Below are 25811 nucleotides of genomic sequence, written 5' to 3'. Positions count from 1 at the left end.
ATTCTGCATCATATTCTATTAAGTACATGGATTTAAAAAAAGACACCATTTAAGGTGTTGTAATCCTGTATGTATGCCATGTAAATTAGTGGTTAAACCATATATTTAAATACATTCAGTTTTAGTTTGATCAACTGGGCCTCTAGTTGGGTGGAGCAGATGTGCAACCTGTGTGTGTAACTACGGAGATACTGTCTTACAGTAGGTGGTGAGTAGTCTACAGAGAGAGCCATACATACATTTATATGTACTGCCTGCAAAACCAGTGACTAATTCATTGTGGATGCATACGTCAAAAGATATGTTTTATACATGCCAATGTTTCATACATGCTAACCAGAAACACATTACATATTTTCTGTATCTGAGTGCCCTACCAGACCATAACAGGCAGGAGCTGAAAAACAGACATGATTGACTAATGAGAGTCTTGCTTCCCAGGAGCTTGGAAGCCCTTTTGACACACACTGAAGATAACTGGCGACATGTGACTGTAAATATACATTAGACAAATTCCAGACCTTTCCAAATGACTCATGCCTCTTATACTGTGTTGCTATGAGATGAATGAATAACATGAGTACACGTTTGTGGAATATATTCGAATAAAATTGGGTGCATCTATACTGTATAACATGCATTTGAATTTCACCCGTCGCTGCAGTCATTTACTTGACTTATTTTCATTTTCACGTCTAACCTTTTGGTCAGGGCTCAGATGAAACTCGGAGAGACTGATATATTTTTGTGCATTGGAATAAATATATACTGGTCTATACCTATGAGGTACTTTCAAACCGGAGTCAAAGTGACATATACAGATCATAAATAGACTATTCATGGCTTGTTCCATTCCCTGCCTCATTCAGTCTTTGTTTCTATATGTTTGAATTTGAAATGGATTTGAAATATGGTAGGTTTTGTGCGTCATGCAGATAAATCTATGGTGTACATACAGCACTAGGACAGGCACACAGGTACACAGTAAGACACTCATTTCATTAATAATGAAATCAGCGTGGAATAAACTCGAAAAAAAGCATCTGGTTTATGGTTTACTTGTTGAACATTTGTGGTGAATAATGTATTTTCTATGGTATGGTCTGAATATGGAGTACAAAATGTGTCAATGTGGTGTGTAGGAGGGACAACATTGGCTTAAATGTTGTGTTATGCTGTTTGCATTTATTTTCAGGTGCCAGAATAAAAAAATAAAAATTACAGTGATGCTTTAAACCATGAGGTAAAACAAAGCAGTGCAGTGCATGAGATGCCGTGAAAGGTACTAGAGTGTCAAAAAAGTAAAGTGACCTTTCAGAAACAGAGACGACACGGTTTCAGATAGGTGTGAAGAATCCTAGTGACAGTGCAGATACACATGTTTACAGTAAATACTAGAAATGATTAAAAAAGTTAAAGTCACTTAAATATCAGGACGGTCCAATACAGAGATAAATAAATAAATAAACTAGGTGCAACGCCATAAGCTCATAAGGGTCATGTGATGCACTGAGGGAAGATGGGTAGAAATTAGAGTGTGCCCATTCCAGTGACTTCAGACGTCAGCCTAGAACAGTTCAGGGGGGAGACGGGGGTGGAGGAGGAGCAAGGGGGGGAAGGAGGGTGGGGAGGGGAAAGATAAGACAGAGAAAATAAAACAACTGTGAAAGAGGAACTTTCGCTTTGAAAAGTGAAAGTTTGCTGCAATGGCTGGTTTTGTGCTTGAATTTGCTGGGACCGTTTCTACGTAGAACTTGACACCATATTTTCATCGTACCCGTTCACACGAAACAGCTCAGCTTCTAAAAATATGGTTAAAAAAAAGAAAGAAAAAAAAAAGAATCATGCAGTACTAACCCCGTCATGAAGCCATGCAGTGGACTGAAAAATAAAAACATGATGGTGTCATGAAATATCCAGTGTAGAAACTGTTGGAGGCTATTCCCTGACAGAGGCATCACATCACTCCTCCTTCTAACAGCATTGCTCGGTGGCAGTTGCGTTTTGTCTTTTTTCTTAGATTTTTTTTTATATTTTCCATTTTTTATTAATTTTATTCTTTCTATACAATGACACAATAGGACTTGATAGGCAAATTTATCTAATATAGCAATGACAGAAAGAAATACCATAATATTCTTGGAATGAAGCATGCTAAATAAATACTTTAAGGACTAGTTCAATATTTTGGGAAGTACATTTATTAGCTGTTTTGCAAAGATCAATACCACCCTAATGTCTGTGAAATCCAGCCAGAAGGTGGTTAGTTTAGCTCATTTTAGCCCAGTTTAAGATGAGGATGAGATGGCTAGTTTGGTTCGGTCCAAAAGTTTAAAAATCTGCACTTACTGATATTTTGGGGCTTGTCTGTTTGATTCATATAAAAACTAAAGCAAAGTTACAATTCATGGTTTTACCAGGGGGTTACCGTAGATGACCAAATAATCGCCCTCGTGCAAATACGCGCCTGTGCTCTAATAGCCGCCGGGGTCCGACCTCATTTTGCATAATAAACGCCGGTTCAATTAAACGCCCGGGCGATTAAGTGTTTACAATAGTCTTGCACAGAAAACAAACGTTTTTTTTTAACAGCACTTCACCGGCTCTCACCTCTTCTGTCAGTCAGCCCCTCCTCTCACTCTCTCTCTCTCTCTCGCATGCAGGCGCGCGCGCACACACACACACACACACAGGCGCGCTAGACTGAGGGATATAGGGATAAATGCGCTAATGTACAGTGTTGAAATTACCGCGATCGACCCCCCCTTCCGTTAACGTTCATAACACTGCTCTGATCAGCTCCCTGTGTCGCGGTAACACAGACAAACTGTCTTTTTATTTATTGTCTGATGTCAATAAAGATGCGTCGGGGGGAAAAGTAGTTTTGTTACAGTGGTCCTATGGTGAGCTCCTTGTTCTTTGCATGATGGTCTGGTGCTGCTCATTGCAAAAATAAATTGTAGCCTGTTGCAAATACGCACCTGGTTCTTATAAACACCTGGGCTCCAAGTCGATTTAGCATATTAAACGCCCGGGCTACTAAATGGTCATCTACGGTATGTGTCCCAAATCAGGGGCCTCTTCCTTCAATGCAGAGGTAGCATTGAAAACCAATTGCATCACAGTGTTGCAGCCAGGCTGTATCATATTAAATGCTCTATCAATGCAGCCTCCTTTTCCTGAACCATGGAGGTCCCAAGATTCATTGCAGGTGCATAATGAACATAATAAACAACTTAGGTAAGTGTTTGGTTTGGGCTTTAAAACTTCAAGTTCCTGAAGTTGCAAGGAGATGGGGGTGGTGCTTTATATGCACGGGGAAGGGAGGGCACAGTTAGTGACGCAAAGTGGAAGTCTCATCTCATTTTGGTTGGGCATCTGTGATCTACAAAGGCTTCGGCCCCCGGAATTGGGACACAGTTTGTTCCCTGACAGCTGTACCTTCCTGGAGCTTTGTTGCACATTAATCAATAAGCTTCATATATGCTGGTACTTTTTACACCTTTGCAAAGACCCCAGCCAACTATTACCCACTGTTTCAAGCCTCTGCTTAGCCAAAGAAACCATCTCCTGAACCAAGCTTTGTAGATAACCAGCAGAAATGAGAGTGCTATTAACCTTCTTATTCAACTTTCAGCAAACAAATGAATAAATAATAAAGTTATATAATAAATTAAAATCTTAATAAGTATATTTCCCAAAATGTGAAACTAGCTTTTTTCTTAACAATACACTCGCAACATCAATTTTAAACAAATCCCACTGTTGTTAATCTGACTGATTCTACAGGTTTCCTGCAGGCTAATGCTAAAGTGTTATGCACAACCAAGGGACTCTAGGGGAAGTTCCATGGGATAATACATAGTGGTATATTGTGAAGCGGTGGTTTTGGTGTTAGCTTCTGAAAAGAGAGAACCAGATTTGGGGTGACTTCAGGATGTTGTCATGGATGAAGGGTCATTCCACATGGCAGCCACGTCCCTGAACCTGCCATCGGAATTGTGGGAAAGCAATAGACATTAGTTGTTTTTTTTGTGTTGGACTGTTTTGCGAAATCCCCATAAGAGATGAAAGACATTAAAGGAGAATTCCGGTCATCTTCTAAATAACGCTCTACAGCTCTAGGTCCCCGAGTGCTATGATAGGTAAGGACCCAGGGAAAAATATGTGTAGCCTGGACCTAGCTCTCCTCCTGCTAGCTGCACAACATTACAGGTAAACAGCAAAGTAATGGGGGCAGTACTTTAAAAACCTGTGACTTGGGCCTCTATTATGCTCAAGATATCACTACACATGCTTTACAACATCCACCTTACCACACAACACTAAACTCTGTTAATATGAGAGAGCAGTGCTACATATGTCATGTAGCTCTGTCCATGTTGGCTTCCTTGGAAGACCTTACTAGTCGACTGCCGAGCTCGGGACTGTTTCCATATCAATGAACACTGCTCCTCATCTGTATATTCTGGTTCAAATAAATACACATGACCATCTTATTCAAAATGTTCCTCCATCTCTTCAACATCGGATCCGGACATATTCTCCTTCTTCCACTTTTTTCACTGATTCAGACTAGGCATGCGCTCCACAGTCCAGCATGAACAGAGCTACGTGATAAAAACACACATGTAGCACTGCTCTCTCATATTAACAGAGTTTATGCACAGTCCATGTTGTGTGGTAAGGCACTGGTGGATGTTGCAAAGCATCTGTAGTGATATTTTGAGCATAATAGAGGCCAAAGTCACGGTTTTAAAGTTCTGCCCCCATTACTTTGCTGTTTAACTGCAATGTTGCACAGCTAACAGGAGGAGAGCTAGGTCCGGTCCGCACATATTTTTCTATGGTAGCACTCAGGGATCTAGAGCTGTACAGCGTTATTTAGAAAATGACCGGAATTCTCCTTTAAGTCCTATTTGTGAGCATAGATTCTCCTGCTGTAATGTTAATGACATTTAACCTTTGAGCTGTATTTATTCCCTTTGCTAGAGATGAATTAAAATGTTTCATTGGATGAAGGAGAGAAAGAGACAAAGATCAAAAACATGGCAATAAAAAACTAATGAAAACTCTACACTAAGATTTCAGTTGCTTTTTGTTCATTAGAATAAAAGGCTTATCTGAGATACATCTGATAATACTGTTGATCTTTTTTGTTGTGTTGTACAAATTCATTGTGAACAATCAGGCCATTAACTGGGGTTGGCGTTGAAAATTTGATGATTCACTTATCGACCATCCAATTTACTAATCTGCAGGTTCTGTTCAAAGACACAGCTTATTTGTCTCTAAACTTGGCAAAGTTCCCATGAGCCACTCATGCTCAAAGACCATGCTTGCAGAAACTTAATGCATTTTAATGTCTACACTTGGGTGGAAATACGGGACAAAAGTGGAAAAGAAGTACCAGGGGAAAAAAAAAAAAAAAAAGAATAGCCACATTATTCATGGGCTTATCTGACGCTTGTCAAAACCTGACAGATATCGTGCATTTTCTGGCAACTCATCAAAGTATCAGTGTCGCGAATGTCAAAACTTAACTGGCGAGACACTTTTCTTCTTTCCAAACGGCATGAGCGTCACAGATAGCTGTTTTCTTGGATCCTTGCTATGAGCGTGGTCATTCGGGTGTTGCTTTTATGTTTTAGATTGAGCTGGAGCCCAGCAGTTAGAGTTAAAAGGTTACCTTGCATTGATGAGATACTGGGCCAGGCTGATGTTTGCAGGGGTCCCTGTGATGGTGATCTGACGCTCAGACGAGCCCTCCATGGCATTTGCAATTTTGATCTGCGCCCCAGACATCTGTCGAATCTCATTTATTTTGGTTCCTTGGCGTCCAATAATGCAGCCTATTAGCTAAAAAAAAAAAAAAGGAAAAACAGGAGAAACCTTTGAACAGGAAGTACAGAGACCTCAATGTTGTCTCAGTACATAAACACTTGATACATTTGAAGTTAAAAAGGAAGTTTAATGGGTTATGAAATGTTCTGGATATTTAATTTAAATCCCATTATTCAGAAAATTTATTTTGGTAAAAGATGAGCATGGTCTGTAAATCTGGTGATCGAGTCGTCCTCTGCTGACCCAATGATATGAACGAAGGCTAAGAATTTCATTTTTAGTTTCAAGGGTAAGATTAAAGGATAATAACCGTTTTTTACAATCTGGACCTTATTTCTAGCATAAAATCAGTCATTTACTCACCCAGATAACTTTGGTGTCATTACAAGTCGTTCCAACGAAATTAGATCCAGCCAAGAGCCGCGTACTGTATATCCGTATAATGCCATAATGCTATTGGGCACCGGAATGCAGCTTCTAAATAACACATTATCTGCTGCCAAACTTGTTAATTTCACCAATATTTAGTTATGATAGGCTAGTGCTATTCCCCTCTGAGTCCGGGGTTAGCTGTTATCAACATCCGAGGTCTGTAGGTTGACCTACTGACCTCTGACCTGGATGATGTCATCTCTGACCACCGCACAGCGCAGCTTGTTTGTACCGCTAATTCTACGGTTCGTTTCTGCGACTTGTCAGAACAAAATGAGCAGCTGATGAAGTTCAGCTTCCACAGGCTTCCTCTCCGCAGCCTGGACTCACTAAAGCTCCGGCTAGTTGCGCTAGAAATGGACCTGAATGCAGAAGCAGAATGATTATTATCAGAATGAGCCGGGCAGCGGTCGGAGATGACATCATCCAGGTCAGAGGTCAGTAGGTCAACCTACAGACCCCGGATGTTGATAACAGGTCACCCTGGACTCAGAGGGGAATAGCACTAGTGTATCATAACTAAATATTGGTGAAATGAACGAGTTTCGCGGCAGATAATGTGTTATTTAGAGGCTGCATTGCACTGCCCTGTTAACTCGCATTATACAGATATACGCAGCTCTCGGCTGGATCTAATTTTGAAAGACTTGTAATGACACCAAAGTTATCTGGGTGAGGAAATGATCATATTTTATGCTAACGGTAATTATCCTTTAACTCAATGCTCCAGATGAATATATCAAAATGCTATTTACCCTGTAAAAACTTCTCAACACAAGTTGAACTCATAATATACCATCATAAATGCATAATCAATAAATAATACTAACTACTAATACTAACTATAGAATTTGGAAAAAAAAAGGCAAAACAAACAAAAAAAAGAAACGTGTCCTTTCAACCCTTTCTAGCTCTACTCACATCATTAGGAATGGTGAGTTCATGGGTGCTGGCTGGTGGACTGGCATCCAAACCTGAGTCGGGTAGCAATGACATAAGAAAGGAGATTCAAATTTAAACAATCACTTTCACAGAACTGAAACCTTTTCAAGGAATTAAGAAGGAGGAGATTGCCTTGCACAGCACAGATCAGAACCTCACAATGGTGCCAGTGGTGTCAGGAATAAAGTCCATAAAAAAAGGAACTCCTTCCTTTTCAAGGAATATTCTGTCATTATGGGAAATATGTTTATTCATTGTTTGCCAAAAGTTAGATGAGAGTATCGTTACCAGTCCTACTGTCTGTAAATGAAATGTAGAATGCAGCCAGCAAAGGGTTAGCTTGGCCCGGTACAAAGTACAGGAGATACTGCAGAAGTAAACAGTTTGTCTGCCTCTGTCCAAGGAAAATAAATGAAAAAAGCAGGGCTAAGCTGTCTCCGTATTTAACATGGAGATGTAAGGGTGTTATCAGTGTTCTTAGCTAAGTCTTGCCTTCAAATGTGTTGACTTTACAGCAAGCCAGGGTATTTTCCCCATATTTCAATTTTTTATGTATTTATTTTTTGCTAGGCCAAGCTAACTGGCTGTTAGCTGTAATATAGCATTATAGTTGGAGGCCTGTTGATCTCCCCATTTACTTCCTGATAAAAAAAGCAATGATGCGTATCCCCCCCCCCCAAAAAAAAAAAAGATTAACAGAATGTCACAAAACACAATATATTCAGAAGCAAGAGCACTTTCTTTTGTAAATCCTGGTCAATTCAGTAGCCTAAATCGTTAATAGAAATTGAAACATCCTTTTAGATATAACAAAAAAAGGCTGTTTTTATTCATGAGACCTTCAGATGATTTTTTCATTTTTTGCGAGTGTCTATGGAGGAAATGATAGACAGACTAAATATACTGTATGAACCAAGATCTATTCGGCGGTGGGAGATATTCCATTGGTTATTACAGTGCGGTGTGGCCAACCACTCTCACTGGAGATTTTCATCTTTTATGGAAAATAAAACTAGCTACATACGTGTGAGAAGAATAATACACCCTGTTGCCAAGTGATAATGAAATTTTGAATAAACTGTTTTTAAGTGCAGCCCAGTGTCAGTTCTTTTTCTTTTTTTTTCTTCACTTTTTTCACTGGCATATTATCAGACGGAGCCAAGAGAAAATATACAAGAAAAAAAATCAAAGGAGGAGAGAAACCACGGGGGCCAAGTCATGCTGTGCCAAAAGAGAGAGATAAGGTGCAAGGTAGGGAAAGAGAAAACATATTTCTCTGGATGCAAAGAGAAGGAAGTATCTAAAGGGCCTCGTGGGTACGTACCAGGGAAAGCAGGGGTGGTCTGTCCGAGAGGGGTAAAGGGGGTTTGCTGCATAGCCAACTGGTGGAGCTTGGTCAACTGCTGAAGGGTTAGGAGGGAAAGTAGAACTAAGAGGTTACTGATACACAGGACACACCGAGAAATGAAGCCAACCAAAACTAGAGTGAAGAAACAGTGAGGAGAAGGAGGCCATGACACAGGGTGGTGGAGGACAAAAAAGTAAGAGAAAAAGAGATACGGAAAGAGGGTGAATGTCTGTAACGGAGTTGTAGAAGTGGAAGTGCTGGGAGATTTGATTCTTTATTGACCTATTTCCTTGTCACTTTCACATTCTGCAATGTCTTTTTTTAATAGAGGGACACAACTCCTCTCATCAGTTCACAAACCAAATGCAGGGAAGAACTTCATTCCTATTTGCCCCCTCTTTTGATTACCATGTGTCCTTCTTGTTGGCACTTACAACTAAAAACCGGAGAAACCCTTGGTTTTACATGCCTGTCAGAGCAGCCACTTACCCCCTGACACGGTTACAGAGTGTCCACCCCCTGCTGTGTATCATTTCCATCAGGGATGAGGGGAAGACGGATGCTTTTAAGCCTTCTTCTCCTTTTAAGAGGAGTTTTAATGAGGGTGGAAGAGGGTGTCAGGCCTGCTCCTGAGTGATTGTACCGTCAACCACCACCTCCACTGGCATCAATCACTGCCCAACTCTGAATTAGTGAATCTGACACAAGGTAGCTTCTGAGATGCTCTCATGACAAGGACAGATGAAGGCAGATTATTAATGGAGACTATATGGTCCGCTGGAATTAAAGGGGTGTCTACATCAAAAGCTGCCGTTGCTAACATTGCCTCTGTCATTATTGCCAGAAGTTACTGTTTTGTTATCAACCAGATCGGAGCAAGGGGTCGTTCCAGTGGTTGAGCTGCAGCCCAACCTTAAAGTATCAGGACAGTGATTTTGGAAGTCTTGATTTATGACTTGCTTCTTAATAACTTCAGGTGCTGGCTGCAACCACTTCAGATACTAGTATAAGTATTGGATTATATTAAGAAGAAACTAAGAACTCACATCTGGGTGTGGTATGGCGTATTGTCCCTGAATTGTGTAGGCCTGGAAAAATAGAAATATAAGAAATAGCAGATTTTAATATTTAATATGGGTAAATTACATCACATGATGAATAAATCAGCTTGTACCAATTAAGTCTGTAGTAATCCTATTAACAATAAAAAGCATGCTGATTGCAAGTTTATTGTCATTTTCAATAACAGTACATAACAGTCACACTCTTTATTACCACAGTTAAAGGAGAAACAGAAAGAGCATGTAAAATGTAGATGAATGTGAATGTAGCAAAATTGTGTTCATTCAATCTTTGAAATCAGCGTTTGATTAATCAGTGCAAAAATGACATATTCCATGACTTGCAAGCAGGATCTCGGTAAAACCCACAGAGCACCTTTATCAGGAACACCAGTACACCGGCTTAGTCATTCAATTATCCTCTCAGTGTATCATGGGGTTGCAGTGCAATTTATAAAATCCTGCAGATTCAGGTCAAGAGCTTCAGCTAATGTTCACATCAAACATCCGTTTGAGGAGAAAATGTGATTTCATTGACTCGGCATGATTGTTAGTGCCTGCCATGCTGGTTTGATTATTTCTAAAAGTCAACAGTGTCCCACAGTTCACCACCTTTTACTGGCTACTTCCAGTATGCACCATCACCACTGCAAACCAAAAGTTAGGATGAGGTAAATCTGCAGAAACTATGTGATGTAAACATGTTAACATTTAGCTGAATTTGAGAGGAAAGCGAGGACCTACCCAAAAGTGCACAGGACTAGAGATATGCATAAATTGCCTCCATTTCCGCTTTGCAATTATTTCTTCATCTTTAAATTGTTTGTTTAATCTTTAATTCACATCTATAAAAAATAATCATTAAAGACAACATATGTGTCAAGTGGAGTGAAACAGAATATTTTGTGTACATGCATCACATTCAATTGCAAATGACTTGAGTTAAGAGAACAACAGGAGCATCTGCTCAATGTGATGCAATCCATAGTGACAGCATCAACAAACACAGCTTCAAAAATAACTGCACTGTTCACTGTCTGAACAAAACTGAACATTATAAGCTTTACATATGTTGATGCATGTACTGATGGTTTGTACTGAATTGCTAATTTATCTTCACAAACAGTTGGGCTGTGATTCTCTTATTTATCTCTTATTGTTGTTGTTTTTTTAATTCAAAAGCTTTTAGGCCAGATCCACAACTTAATTATCTACATTAAAGGACATTAGTGTCCTGCATATTTGCTGAGGCTAATGTCATTGGTGCGCACACACACATAATGTCCTGTGTGTTCCCCAACGGTGTCTGCTGGTAGGAGACAGGGACAGACCAAACGCCCCCCACCCAACTTTCATGAGACTGTGGAAGTATGATGATGCCGCACTACTGCTGCGATGAACAGTAGCGTGTTAAGAAAATGTAAAGATGTGCTATTTTAGTGTCTGAAAAATCAAAGAATGCTGTAATTCATCCAACGGGGGCAACATCATCCGTAAAAAAAAAAAAGTTGCAGTGTCATGCATGTGTATGAAAGTAAAGAGACTTGCAGAAACAGGAAGTGGCTGATGCTGCAGTAAACAAAAGTGTCAGGTTGGCTCTAGGCACAGTCTAATAAACTAACTCTAGCTCTGCTCTTACCTGGCCACCAGAAAAAATGACCGGGGTGGAGGCCGGCTTTGGGCGATAAGGGATGGTGGCACCTTTTGGTGGGGACTAGGAGAGAGACAAGAGAGACACAATGAGTCAGTTTGAAGCAGGCTGTGGTCCTATAAAAGAGGAGTGCTCTAATAGACATATAAGCACGTTAGCCTAGCTTAGCATAATGACTAAACAAAAGGAGGCAGCAGCAACCCTGTCTCTGACCTTTGGTAAATGAGAGAAAAAAAAATCAATGTTACTCTTATATGTCATGAAATACAAAGCTACAGCCAGCAGCCAATTTGTTTAGCTTTGAAATACAGGATAAACTGAGGCTATCAGCTATCAGCTATCAGCTATCAGCTATCAGCTAGCCTGGCTCTGATTGATCCTCAATCCATTTCAGTTTCTCAAGCTGCTTTTGCTGCTTAACGTCCAGTATCTGTGCTGATGGTTGATTGTGTAACTGTTGACATGAGAGAGCCATGATGGCTCTGTTTCCAGTGCTAATGCTAAGCTAAGCTATCTGTAGTGTGGCTGTAGCATGATATACAGGGATTAGCAGTCTCAGAGTGTCATCCTCTCATCTCTAAATTCTTCCAAAACGTTTGTCTTTAGTTATTTATATATATAAAAAAAGTAGCTACAATGATTTTAAATGATAAAATACAGTATGAATGAATAGAAAAACTAATACCTAGAACGAGTGAAGCATGATAATCACGGATTAAATGCGCTGCCACGTCTGTATTTCTTTTGCAAATGTATGAGCTTTTCTCTCTGCGGCAGCAGGCAGGTGGTTTCAGCGAGGAAGCTGAGGAGTTCCAGTTTGCTAGCAGACCGTAATGACACAGAGTTATTGATTCATGCTGTGCTGCAGAAACAAGGCTGTTCAAGACAGTGGAGAGAGCTTAATCAGATTTCCTCTGTAGCTGCTGTGCTGTAGTGGGAGGAGTATCCATTTATGTGTGGTACGTGTATGTGCTTCAAATACAATATGAAGACACAGCAATGGTGTTCAAACAGGCCCAGGCTTCTCCTTAGAGAAAACTGAAGGAGCCTCTCAGATGAGAGGTGAAACACCCTCAAGTACAATCAATACCTGTTGCCCTCGATTCAACTTGTCGGAATGAGGATCTCGACAGACACTTTCCCGACAGTTTGGTCACGGAGCTTTATGCAAAAAAAAATTGCCAAAATGGTTATTACAACTATGTTCTCTGAACTGGAAAAGTGATCATTTTAGCCATCAGCAACAAAATGAAGAGTCAACAGCAGGACACAGATTTCCCTTTTAAGGCTTATGGTGAACAGGCAGACTGCATGTCAAGTTGACATTAATGGACAGCAACTGCCAGGTCCTTCTGACCCTACGTACAGTCTAACTTGTACTTTTATTTTCTTTTGGTGAAGCAAATATTTCACATTTGGTTCCTGGGGAAAAAAAGTGTTTTACTGACACTGCAGTGAATATTACTAAAGATGCATGGGTTCACAAGTTTCTAGCCAGAAATACAGAGCAGCCCTGGCAACCTCTAACTGTTCACTGCTGGTTTTCTTAGTCTCATTATCACAAAAAAATCAAACAGCTTTAATGAGTCCTGTCATACTCCACCTCCAGCATAACCACACAGATCTGTTTGACACACTGGATGATGGCTTCTGGGGTCCCGGAGATTGTCACTGCACGTTCTGTGGAGTTGGGCAGCATGTCCCCCGCCACCTGAACCTGGGCCCCTGTGGACTAGAATAGAGTGAGGGACTTTTAAAAGACTTGACAATGTTGACAGGATTCAATTTGAACTCATGCATGGCTACACAGCGGTCTGAAATGGACATTGAAACAAGAAAGTACTCCTCGATCAACCAATTCTCTCTCTTTTCAGGCTCTACCCCCCATCTGAGAGAACACCACCATTGATAAGCTGCTTGTGATGGTCCATCTAAGAGCACAACACTGTGCTGACCCGAGGACCAGTAACAGGCTTCTGCTTTCAGCACCAAATATTCCCCTTTTTTTTCCAGGCTTCATCTGCTGACATGAACCTGAGGGGACGGAATGACGCACTCTCCTCTTTTAGCAGTGCAGCTTTTCAACAGATTCAATGTCAGTTGGTCGGTCCAACACTTTGGCGCTCCAATATCCCAACAATTGTTTGATTGCTGTCCATGAACTTTTGTACAGACGTTCCAGACTCCCAGATGAATCATTACAGATTTTTGGTGAGGCCTTTTCTTTTCACCATCAACAGCTTGACAGTTTTGTTTTTTCGTGAAATGTCAACAACTATTGGACGGATTACCATAAGAATCTGGTATCCGTGGACATCCATTGGCGCCCAGAGGATTTGAGTCTCTTGAGCCTCATCGAATATCGCCATTGTACTTGTTGTGACCACACCTAACTGTGGTGTAGCTTTCGTGCGACCCCTGCATCGCTGCAGCACAGAGTGTGGAAGAAGCATGTTGTCAGCACTTGTTGGCGGAACAAATAGGATTATTAGACTGAGTGCAGTTCCTTTTTTAAATTGGCCATCAGACTATGTTAGCATGCTGACGGTGGAAGTTAAAAAGTAAAGCACAAATCACATCTGTGCTTAAGTACGGCGTCACAGAGCCACTAGCATGGCTCTAGACTCTTAAGCCCCATTTGGGACGGATTAAAAGCGCAGGGGGGAGGTGGGGAATGAAAAATTCAGTGGGCTCCTTAGTAATTTAACAAATTGTTTATGACTGTGTTTTTGCCCATTGGTGAATTACTGGATGTGGTGTGTAACAGGCATGGGACAAAGACGATAAAGGCATGGGGGGCAACCATTTCTATCGTATTTCAAGGATGAACTCCCTTCCTTCAATATAGTGTAGCCTAAATTACCCCCCTTGTGTTCACAGTATATATGCAGTTATGTGTGTATATGCATATGTGTATGTGTCTATAGCTTCTTTGTGTATACTTAGGAATTTATCTGTATTATTCTCCTGATTTTTTTATTCATTTAGTTTTTATTATTAACATTATTATTATTTTCTTTTCCCCTTGTCTGGGGTATTGAGTACTACTGTGAGTGTATAATGTGAAAATCAATAAAGATAATTTGAATAATAATAATAAAGGCATGGGAGGCACAGAGGGAGACATGAGGCGACGATGATGTGAGAGGTAAATTTGAGTCAAATATCTTATTCCCCCTGAGGTCTTCACTCTGTCAAATTTTTACACAGACAATAAACAGCGTTAGTAATATATCATTCATTGTGATTTACACTTCCTGAGGATACCACTATCTCTGATGTAAACTTATAAAATGTGCTTAGAAATCATAGGAAAAAGCTGCATGTGAGCTCTGAATCGTCAGGTTTTATGTTTTCTTTTCTGTGAGAGTAATTCAGAGATTGTTGTTTGTACATCTATGGACAGATTGCAAACAATAAGTGCCTATACTTAATCTGACACATCTAAAAGAGCTGGTTTGTGACACTGTGCAAATACAGGGTAAGGAAATAAATAAACTTGTCTGCTGTAGCCGACATTACAACAGCACATTTATGGTGCTTGCTCTGCTGATACTATAGCTTTAATATACTCTCATCATGGTGGTTCCAAAATAGCAGCAGCAGTCACAGCATCACTTTCACCCCCAAAAATGAAAGTTAACACCAAACTAACAAAAGCAGAACACCTCAGATATCCAGTTCAAAATCAAGAACATAGCTTCAGGCTGGGTTTAAGTTACTAGAACATCAGTGACTGTGGCTGTACAGTAATATATGCTCTTCATGGGATCAAAGTCATTGAATCACCCCACCTCCCCTGGAGAAATGAACATAGTCTGACTGGGGCTGTGTTTAGACTGTAGATCTATGTAGCCTATTGATCCCCATGTGTGTTTGGTGCCCTACACCTTTCATAACTTGGGGCAAGAACCCGACTCTGCACCTTTCAGCTGGTGACACACACAAAGGCTAGGTCACACTCTGTAGTTGCAGCGCTACTGGAGGCCTCCAAACATGTCACCCTGCCATCCCCCCCAGTTCACATAATTTAGGACCCACATATAAATATCCTTTAGTGAGAAGAGCCTGTTAGTGCACACTGATTGGCTGAACCAGCAAAAGAAAAAGGTCAAAGTGTCGTCACCCGGAGCAGAATGGGAAAACAGAACACATTGTGCAGACAAAAACCTTTTGGGCTACACATCGTGTTCTGTTTGCCTTGCATAAAAGAAACAAGGTGGAAATGGAAACGAGCCAGAGACTCACACCTGCACAGTGATAAATAAATATCCATATCATACCTCTCTCATTTCTTTTATTTTGGAGCCTCCTTTTCCTATGAGGGAGCCACACTGGCTGGCTGGCACTACGAGCCTTAAGGTGACGGGGGGCTTGCTGGTTGCTGGGCTGTTGCTCATGGAATTTATTATGTCCTGAGAAAATGAAAACATGTTATGTTTATTTTGCAAGGGTAATATTTTTCTCAATGTGACTGTGGAGAGCAGCGAGGTTTGGCTGTAAATAACGAGCTCCGTGGTCAAGCTGAGCACATTTTACACCGGTCACAGAGGACACAGCGGTGAGTCTCCGCTTACAAGTCCAGTGTGTTAATTAGACCAACTACACAGCTCCGTAGTATAGGTCGAAGTGAAAGTTGTTAAATATTTATTTATATAAGTACCACCACATCATTGTTCTATTTAAGAGTGTGTTTAAAGGGACATTGTGTAACTTCCCCTGTTATCTATTCAGGAAAAGTGTACCGGTTTGCTCTGAATGAGCCGTTCATATCATTCATATCTCCATGGAGCGGGTAAGCTCGGTGCTGCTGCCATGTGGTGTCTCCATGTTTTTACGTTCAGTGGCAGCGTGACGGTAGAAACCACGGAAACTCAGCGGAGACACCGGAGCTGTCGGCTCAGGTGGAGGTGGCGTCTGTGAAAAGTCACCGTGGTAACGCAGTGAGGAGGAATGGAGCGTTACACTGATGCTGCATTCACCTGCAGTCGGGCAGACGGCCGTCGCTAACAAACCAGATGTCATTTAGTCACATAAGTCGAGAGAAAGCAGGTCAACATACCACATCGCCATGACAACATATTGTCACGTGTATTGTTTTGCCTCATGCTGACGGACCACTTGTTTACATAGAGGCTTGTTTATGCTGTTACGTGCAGCGGCTGTCGTCCGTCTGCCGTCTGCCCAATTTCACGTGAATGCAGCATGAAAAAATACGATTGAGTTGCTTGCAAACTTACAACCGCAACGCTAGATGGGAGGAATTCCTACACAATGTACCTTTAAAGCAACTAATGACCTAATGAGAACTGACTGGCTTTGTAGAACCTGTAGAATACAGAGCTATAGAAATAGTCAGTTAACAGATTGTTGTTGTCATGTTGCCTTTTGAAGTTTGGTCGTGGTAAGAGAGTTGATTGTGATCGTCATGAACAGTGTACATTATCACATTTTGAAAATAAAATGAAATCTCTCCCACTGCCTAAAGGTTTGCATCATGAATGTACCACATAATGCAGCTTAGTCAAAAGTACTATGTTATCTTTTAAATGTAGTACAGTAAAAGTCTATATAAAAGAAGAAAAAAAAACTCAAGTATAATACACATACTCTAGAAATACACAACTAGAGATAGTCGAGAAAATCTGACAGTATGATGATTATATCTGTCACTATGAATGACAGACTGTATTTCTAATGCACATCTCTGCTTTACGAGAATAATCTGCTGCAATGTTTTATCACAACTGAAAATACTATACAAACTAAGTTGGGGTTTGTTAATGCACGCAGGTCTTGGTGTCAGCTATTTTGCGCACTGGGATGGCAGTGCTTGCAGAATAACTGCTGGAAATGGACAGTTAACACTAATCTAAAATGACACGAATAAACCCTGGCAGTCTGGAGCCTTTGCGAGGAGAAGACGAGGGCAAAATTCCTACCGGACTACATCAGTGCATGTGTCTCATGAGCTATATAGTTTGTTAAAGTAAGACTGTACCATGCATCATTTTACATGGTACAGAAAAAAGAAAAGGCTGCTGCTAATCATACCTCCTCAAATTTGTAGGCAATCATGGCAAAAGCCTTGAAGATGGTGTCTGTTGGTCCGGTGATGGTTGACGATCCTCTCTGACAGTTGCCTTCGGAAATATTGATCCGTGCTCCACTCTGAAGAAAAGAAAAAAAAGACACACGCATCGTTGGTGGAGTCAATAATGGTGGTGTGAGATCTTAATCCTGGAATACCAGGAACACATTTGAATAATCTATTCAGTCATAAACCAAAAGCAACATTAATTATAAAGTGTCACAAATTTGTTGTTTATTTCATTTCCTAGATTATATATATACTGTATATATACACAGAAAAACACAAGAAAAAAAAACTCATTAATCAACTCATAACTGAAACTCACCTCTTCTCGCATCTTTTTTACTGTTTCTCCTTTCTGGAAAAAGAAATGATAAGTGATCAAAAAACAGAGTATCAGTATCAAAATGGACAAAACCATGTGGGAGCTAAGAAAATATACATACCTTTCCAATTATACTTCCAACCTCCTGCAATAGAAAATGAAAAAGACAAAACAATCACCTTAAAGACCCAGTATGTAACTTATTTGGCTTTTTATTAGCAAAAATCAAATATTGCTTTACATAAATACGTATTTCACCGAAGTCGAATCACACCTGCATACAAATGAAAGCTTTCTGGTACCTTACACAAATACATAAGTGGCGACGCACCGAACTGAGGCGGCCATGTTTGCATCGCCATTTTTTACGTTGAGTGGCAGCGTGACCGTAGGTAACCACGGAAACTCAGCGGAGCTGCTGGGCTCGAGCCAGTTAAAACTGTCACCACTGTGTAGTGTGAGGAAGGACGGAGGCACTGGTGTTGCATTCAGGTGCAGTCAGGCAGAACGGCTGTCGGCAAACCAACTGGATGTCATTTTACTCGACGAGGAAAAAAAACGGTTAAAACGTGGGTCAGGTAAACAATACGACATCCCATGACAAACATGGCACGTGCTGACGGACCAATTGTTTACATAGACTCTTGTTTATCCTGTTACATGCAGCGTCTGTTGTCTGTCTGACGTCTGCCCCATTTCATGTGAATGCAACATCAAGAATTACGTTCCGATATACAACCGCACCACTAGATGGGGGGAATTCCTACACATTATACCTTTAAAGAGGCTCCTGGATAAATGTACAGCATGTTATTTTTTTCCAGGCAAGGTGTAAAACAGTTTCAGGGGCAGCAGAGGACACACAGCTACATGGTGCTGTCGAGGGCCACGCTTTTCATATGCATGTGATCACTCTTCATGAGTTTGGTTGTGGCACAGTGGGGGAGAGGGGCAGAGAGGGGCAGAGAGGGGCAGAGAGGGGAAGAGCTGGCTGCCAGCGTCAACACTCCCTGACGGCTCTTGGGTGACTGTGAGGGGTTGAGCTGCAGGCCAGTTGTTGTTCAGAGGCAGGTTTTCTCCCTTAAACACCAGCGTATATCTATCAGTCACACAGCAGAAGTACATTGTTGTTCTGAGCAGCTCTTGAATCCATCGGTTACATCTGACAGACTGAGACTTAACTTTAGTAAATCCAAATCAGATGTACACTTCACAGCTGTAGCTACGCTCACAAGAAAACCATGAAACTCAAAGACAATTCCTATACAAACAGCTACAACAAAACTAATGTTAACATGTGTCATCATCTGCAAAAGCCAAAACTCTCTGTGAGAGCATTGTACTTTAAAGGGATAGTTCAACATTTTAGCAAATTTGCCTATTGCCATAATCCCTATAGGAGTAGGTTAATTGCCTTTGATTATCGGTGCATGTTGTTTTGAGATCCACGGGTCAGAGACGCAAGCGGCTCAGCGAACACAATGGAGGTGAATGGTACAGGTCCACTTTCACTCACCAAAATGCTCTTGTGGAGAAGTTGTGACCTGCCACATTCGCCACACTATGAAATAATTATGTACATTACGACACATGAAGCAAATACTCGAACTACTTTCTTGAGTAAACGGGAGTGGCTGCACTAAATGTGCGCTTTTGGAATCACTCCGCCTAGCAGCTTTGTCTCGAAATAAGTTCCAGCTATGCATTTGCCTTGAAAACAATGTTATGTTACATGATTATCTCATAGCGTGGTGAATGTGCAGACACAATTTATCCACAAGAGCGTTTTGGAGTTGGATTGTGTATTTGATGAGGGACAGGGGGACCTGTACCATTCATCTCCACTGTGTTTCACTGAGCAGCTTGCGTCTCTGCCCTGCTGATCTCAAAACAACAATGCACTGATAATTAAAGGTGGTGAATCTACTCCTATGACTATAGGGATTATGTCAATAGAGGAATTTGCCAAAATGTTGAACTATCCTTTTAAAATGTGTATGTCTGCCTTTATGTTTTGATGTTCAAGCCTCTTGGAGATACAAATCTGTGCAAAGATGTTGTACGTTCTTCACTGGAGGCTTTCTTCAGATACTTTGTTTCTTTACCTTCTCTTTTAAAACACTCCAAATACTACCATCACTTCTTTCTGTATATAAAAAAAACAATTCTTGCGTCTTGTCACCGTCATGTTGGAGCGTCCTTCCTGCCATGCGTCATGAGGCAGGGGAGTCATCCTTTCATTCAGTGTTTGTGGGACCCATCTATAAATATCATCTCTCCTGCACCTTTTGCACTCCTGCAGCCACGTATCAGCTTCACTCCCACCTCCATGTGTCACCGCCGCCGCTCTGCAGTCGCCGTGGTGATGCCGGCCCGGTCCACGCCAAACATGCTGGACCATCTGATCTGTATTTGGCTTCTTCTGGCCACTGACTGTGCTGCAAACATTCGCCAGGCTTCTTTTCAAACATGAAAAAAGTTTAATCTTGCAGCGCTGCAGCCGTTTTGTGAGCAACCGGTTTTCTTCTTGGATGTGGTCCCCTCGGAGGTTGACGTCACACAGCGTCCTTCACGCCGTCTGACTTGTGATTGAAACACCAGTTTGCCACAGATAATCCTCGGGTCTAAATGAGAAGCGGTTTGTGTGTCTGCTTTTCAATAAGGGTTGAGTAAATGGTGAACTGTGTGTGACATCAATTTTTGAGGACGGTCACTGTGCCTTTTGTTTTTTTGTCGTATGGTTCTTCCTGTTCTTCTTTCCAGAGCAACTTAGTATCAGTCATGTTCAGTATAGCTCCCTGATGCTCGTGTAACTTCTCTCACTTTTCTATCTCTAAAGTCTCACCAGTCAGGTTTTCTCTCTTGCTCAGGCAGGTCACCTCACCATGTGGAGCAGATGTTTTGCATTAGACACAAGCCAGGCTTGAATCACAGGTGCAACCCACTGGTGTTGCATTAAGGTTTCACTTTGGAGCCCCTATTCTCAATTTGTCAATCAAATAACTAAATTTTGATTTAAAGGGATAGTTTCAACACTTTGTCAAATCTCCTATTTCCATAATCCCTATAGTCATAGAGTAGGTTCATTGGCTTTAATTATCGGTGCATGCTGCTCAGTGAACATAATGGAGGTGAACAGTACAGGTCCCCTGTCCCTCATCAAAACTCATGAAATACACAATCCAACAACTCCAAAACGCTCTCATGGACACATTCACCATGCTATGAAATAATCATGTATAATTATGTAACATTACGACACAAGAAGCAAAAACTAGTGCTTTGAAATCACTCCGCCCAGCAGCCATGTCTGGAATGTAGTTCCGGCTACGCATTTACCGCAAAAACAACTCCATCTCGTAATGTTACGTTATCATCTCATAGTGTGGTGAATGTGCAGGTCACAACTTGTCCCACCAGAGCATTTTGGAGGTGTTGGATTGTGTATTTAAGGAGTTTGATGAGGGACAGGAGACCTGTACCGTTCACCTCCATTGTGTTCACTGAGCAGCTCACGTCTCTGCCCCCCTGATCATCAAAACATGCACCAATAATTGAAGGGTAATGAACCTACTGCTATGACTATACGGATAATGGCAATAGGTGAATTTGTCCAAATGTTGAACTATCCCTTTAAAAAAGAATGCTATTATTTAGATGGTACAGTTTATAGTAAAGCATATTTTTTGTAATAGAGTATAGTGGGTGAGGTTGTATACTTTACATCAGTGTTAATTATCTCTGCTAATTTAAAATCCAGGGGAGAGGAGAAACACTAATAATATGACATAAACCTCTTCAGAGAGGCATGTCTGAGTCTAACACAAAGTCTTCAGGTCGAGTGTAGGTAAACACATGACTGGGGAGCTGCAGTCTAAACCCCACTGAAACACTGGAGGTGAAGGAACAAAGGGTTGGTGCTGGCACCCACCACCGCTCACCCAATATTTGCCGAGCTTCTGCTCTAAAAGACAGATGTGGTCATGCTGCCAAAGCACCCGTCCCCCCATGGTAGTCGCACGCCCTTTCTGGCAGGCCGTGAGCTCTGTCCGGCCCCCCGTCTGGCTGCAGGGTTATTCAGGCTATCTCCTGGTCAACAGAGTCTGGGTCTGGGCTCCTGCATGAGCAGCCATAGCCTGACTCTCGCCAGACCCTTGTAGTTCCGCAAAGCTACGCTGAGCCTCCACACAAGGGTCTGGGACTGCTCCATAGGCGATTCATTTCAGAAGGCGGGGCCCTTGTAAAAAAAATCTTGTATGTGATTGGATAACCACTTGTCCGTTATCTTGAATGACGTGCTACTTCAGCCACTCACTGCGAGCCGCCATTGTTGTTTGACTCAAACAGTCGCTTCAGCGCTACGTCACACCTCAGAAAGTCCCGCCCGGCGATCCTGATTGGTTCATTATTTTTTGCTCCGGGGAAGAAGTTTGCATTGGCCTCGAGTCCCAGACCCTTGTGTGAGCTGAGCGTAGCGCTCTGGTGGAGCTTTGCGGAACTACAAGGGTCTGGCGAGAGCCAGGCTAGAGCAGCCATGCAGCGGGTGAATCTCTTGAGCTGCTGACTGCTTGGCAAACAAACAAAGGCAAGATTGTTGGCTCCGACCGTCATGGCGCACGCACAACCCCACCAATATGGCCAGTGATGTGCGGGGGGGGGGGGGGGGGAGGGGCTGGTTCTTCCAACTGTCGGCCGCCAGACACCTCCCCGAAGACCACGGCATTGAAACTGATCTACTGTTACATAACCTTTTGGTGTGTTTCACGCATACTTTGCCCTTTTATCAAACTCTACAGACTTTAGCGAAACCAGATGTTCGCAAGGGCTGCTGTAGGTTATCGAAACATTTGTGGGATCACAGCTTTTAAGCATCGTACTGCAAGACGGACGAGAAAGCAAAAGCCACATGAACCATGCATGAATGACCTGCCTTATACAAGTAGGCCAACCACGCACACCCTCTGAAGGAATAGGGGGTTGAGATGAGGGAGAGAAAACTACACATAAGTGCCTAGAAAAAAAAAAACATGAACAAGATGTAGGTGGCCACTTAAAGGTTACAGATAACACCATGGGAAATGTGAACAAAACACTGAGGTCCAAAACAGAAATTGCGTGGCAGACCTCCGTCCCTCCTCAGGTCCGGAGGTGGAGTTTTTATGTCTAAAGGCTCCGTGTAACCTTTCCCTTAAGTGAAGGACTTCACTGAGGGGACATAGGAAAGCTAAACACATGGACTGCCACTTTATAAGTCATTGTAAGTAGAGTAGAAAGCTTCCTCTGAAAATGTGCAATCATAGAGTCTAAGCCAGTGGTTTCCAACCTCTGAGCCAACAATGCAGACTAACATTTTGTAGTATTAAGCGACGGTAACACTTTACTTGACACCTATCTCCATAACGCATTATAACCATACTTATAATGAGTTATAATGCAGTTATAGCACTGTAGTTATAAACACTAAATGATCATAATGCTTTATAACAATAATCATAACACACTATAAAGCATTTTATCATGACTTAAGGTCAGGTATTATAATACGTTATAATTGTTAGTAACTTGCTGACAATGCCCACATTGATAATGCATTATAAATATAGTTATGTGTTATAATTGGCTTATTAATGTGTATAACTATCATTATAAACACTCATAAATTATCATAATTAATTATATCATATTCATCATGAATCTATTATATGTTATGCTTATTGTTATAAAGTCTTATGATAATTTATGAGTGTTTATAATGATAGTTATACACATTAATAAGCCAATTATAACACATTATAACTATATTTCTAATGCATTATCGATGTGGGTATTGTCAGCGAGTTACTAACAATTATAACATAATATCTGTCCTTATAAATCATGATAAAATGCTTTATAGTGTGTTATGATTATTGTTATAAAGCATTATGATATAGTATAACTGCATTATAACTCATTATAAGTATGGTTACAAAGCACTATAGAGATAGGCGTCAAGTCAAGTGTTACCTAAGTGCCACTGTGTCAGTGTGATAAACCAATAATAAACCACTTTTATGTTGTGACAGACCACATCATACTTGTTTGCAATGTCAGTGTGATTGAACAATAAGAGATTTATACCCATGGCAAACACTGGAGCATCAAAATAGATTGCTGGATAGTAACAGGAAGCCTAAATAAGGAAAGAGAGTTAGGAGACAGATGGTGAAATAGCTAGGGATTTGCCATCCCACTAAAAAGAAAATTAACCTGCCCCGGCTTTCACTTCAATCATTATCATTAAAAGTTCTCTGAGAACGTGCTATTAACCTCTGTATTGTTACGTGGTACCAATGTAGGGTGGTACCATGGAGGGTGGTTGTTAAGTTGGCCAGAGAATGGGAAAGATTGGAAAAGACACCACTGATCAAAGCATTTAAGAAGCTAAAAACTCTGCTGGAGGCAACAGAGCCAGCGTCCTCATCCTAAACACCAGAGGTGCCATGTTTCATTAGGTTGTTTGGAAAATCTTTAACAACTTAAAGGCCCCTAAAGAAGTAGTCCTCGTTTTTTATTTTTAACTCATCCCCACAGCCAGTATAAGACTCGTGCTTACTTTTCCATGCATGAGGAGGCGGATGGTGAGAGTGACATTGAGGCCACCCTCTGACTGGACTTTGGTAGGTTCCATGCTGGAGGAGGGGGGAGGGGGGTAAGACCGGTCCTGGAATGGGATGCCCTCAGAGGGAGAAGGAGTAAGGTGGTATTCCAGCCAGTCACCTGCCAAAATAAAACATCCCATTAAAACACATACTTACACTTACATATTTATTTATTTATTTATTTACATATTTAAATGGGCAGAACATCCTGGATGATGCAAACTTCAGTACTTTTGCATTCAGGTTTCAATTTCCAGTGCAGGTTGCCTCATCCATATTCAAGCTGTGAGAATCACAAAATGGTTAGTTTCTAATTTTACCACGTGTTACTTTAACGCCACATGAGGCTTTCAGGGGTTTCAAACGGTGGCTCTTTAATGAATGCCTACTGTGACTGATCATTAGCCTGTGACAGCATGTATTTACCATGTCTTTATACATGTAATAAAATGAAAGCTGCTCTAAGTGCTTCTATTAATTAGAAAGAAAGAAAAAGTGGTCACTTGTACTTTAGGAGCTCTAATAGGTCCTAACACATTACATCTCCTACCATCATCCTACTGCTGATAAGTCAGTCTAAAGGTTAGGCCAATAATAAAACACTACAGTGTCTGCAAAGTTGATGCACTGAGGTCCCAAAACAAACCTGCCCATTATGAGAAGTGTAATTACATTCACTTCTCTCTGTTATTTTTTCAATTTGCGCACTCAGAATTTCAATAGTTTGGAAAAACAAAATCTAATTTTTCATTTGACAACACATCACAACAAAAACACCAATTAGAGACATTTCAAGTGAACATTCTGACCACCAAAACAGCATTTTGTCAGAGGGAAAGTACCACAGATTAGACTGAACGTTAGTGAATGTATGGGCCAAACTTCTGAACATGAATTTCTCCTTGCAATAATTCACATTAAGGTGAAGGATGGAGACTTGCAGAACACTTAGTGGCGACGTCTTCACCGGTAAAAGGCTCTTTTCTATGAGTCAAGCTCTAAAATCTTCCTGCAGCACCGTCATTACAGTCACTCAAATTACAGTCACTCACTTTGCCTACTTTTTGCAGCAAAGGAAAACAGGACAGTCAGTCTGGCTGTGTCAAAGGAAGTAGCTTTTTTTTTTTTTTTTTTTCCTTTTCCAGGATCAGAATCAGGTTTAGTCTGGGTAAAGTGGATTTTCACATGAGGACTCTGCGTAGGTTCATAACATGAACATACTGTATACAATTACAACATTTAACAAATAAACATTTATAAAAAAAAAAAAACATATTATTGAAAATATAAATATGTATAATGTGCACATCACTTTGTATATTTGTTGCATTGGGGTCTGTGGCCTTACTGATGAGGAAAACCGCCAACAGCACTCAGGTTGTGTTCACTGGAGTGATTGGATCTTGGATAGCCTACACCAGGGGTCTTCAGTGTTTTTCAGGCCAAAGACCCAAATCTGATCAGATGGATAGA

At 41.1% G+C, this 25811-nt stretch overlaps 1 protein-coding gene across 2 annotated transcripts; it reads right to left on the bottom strand.

Moving 5' to 3' along the window:
- Positions 1-1530: 1530 nt before the first annotated feature.
- pcbp3 (poly(rC) binding protein 3) lies at positions 1531-24367 on the bottom strand (the record flags this gene model as incomplete). Of its 2 annotated transcripts, none has more annotated exons than XM_083997193.1 (12): positions 1531-1567; positions 5690-5859; positions 7198-7250; positions 8543-8621; positions 9613-9654; positions 11267-11341; positions 12882-13010; positions 15562-15693; positions 17333-17449; positions 17698-17730; positions 17819-17842; positions 24293-24367. In XM_083997193.1, 12 exons carry the CDS (start codon positions 24365-24367, stop codon positions 1531-1533), a joined length of 966 nt encoding a protein of 321 aa, XP_083853319.1. The 2 variants fall into 2 exon arrangements, with proteins under 2 accessions (XP_083853319.1, XP_083853320.1); XM_083997194.1 differs by having other exon boundaries at positions 8543-8618.
- Between the last annotated feature and the right edge of the window lie 1444 nt (positions 24368-25811).

Source organism: Trachurus trachurus (genome assembly GCF_905171665.1).
Source record: "Trachurus trachurus genome assembly, chromosome: 21".
Classification (NCBI taxonomy): Eukaryota; Metazoa; Chordata; class Actinopteri; order Carangiformes; family Carangidae; genus Trachurus; species Trachurus trachurus.
The sequence above is the reverse complement of the archived record's forward strand: the minus strand, read 5'-3'. Positions and strand labels throughout refer to the sequence as shown.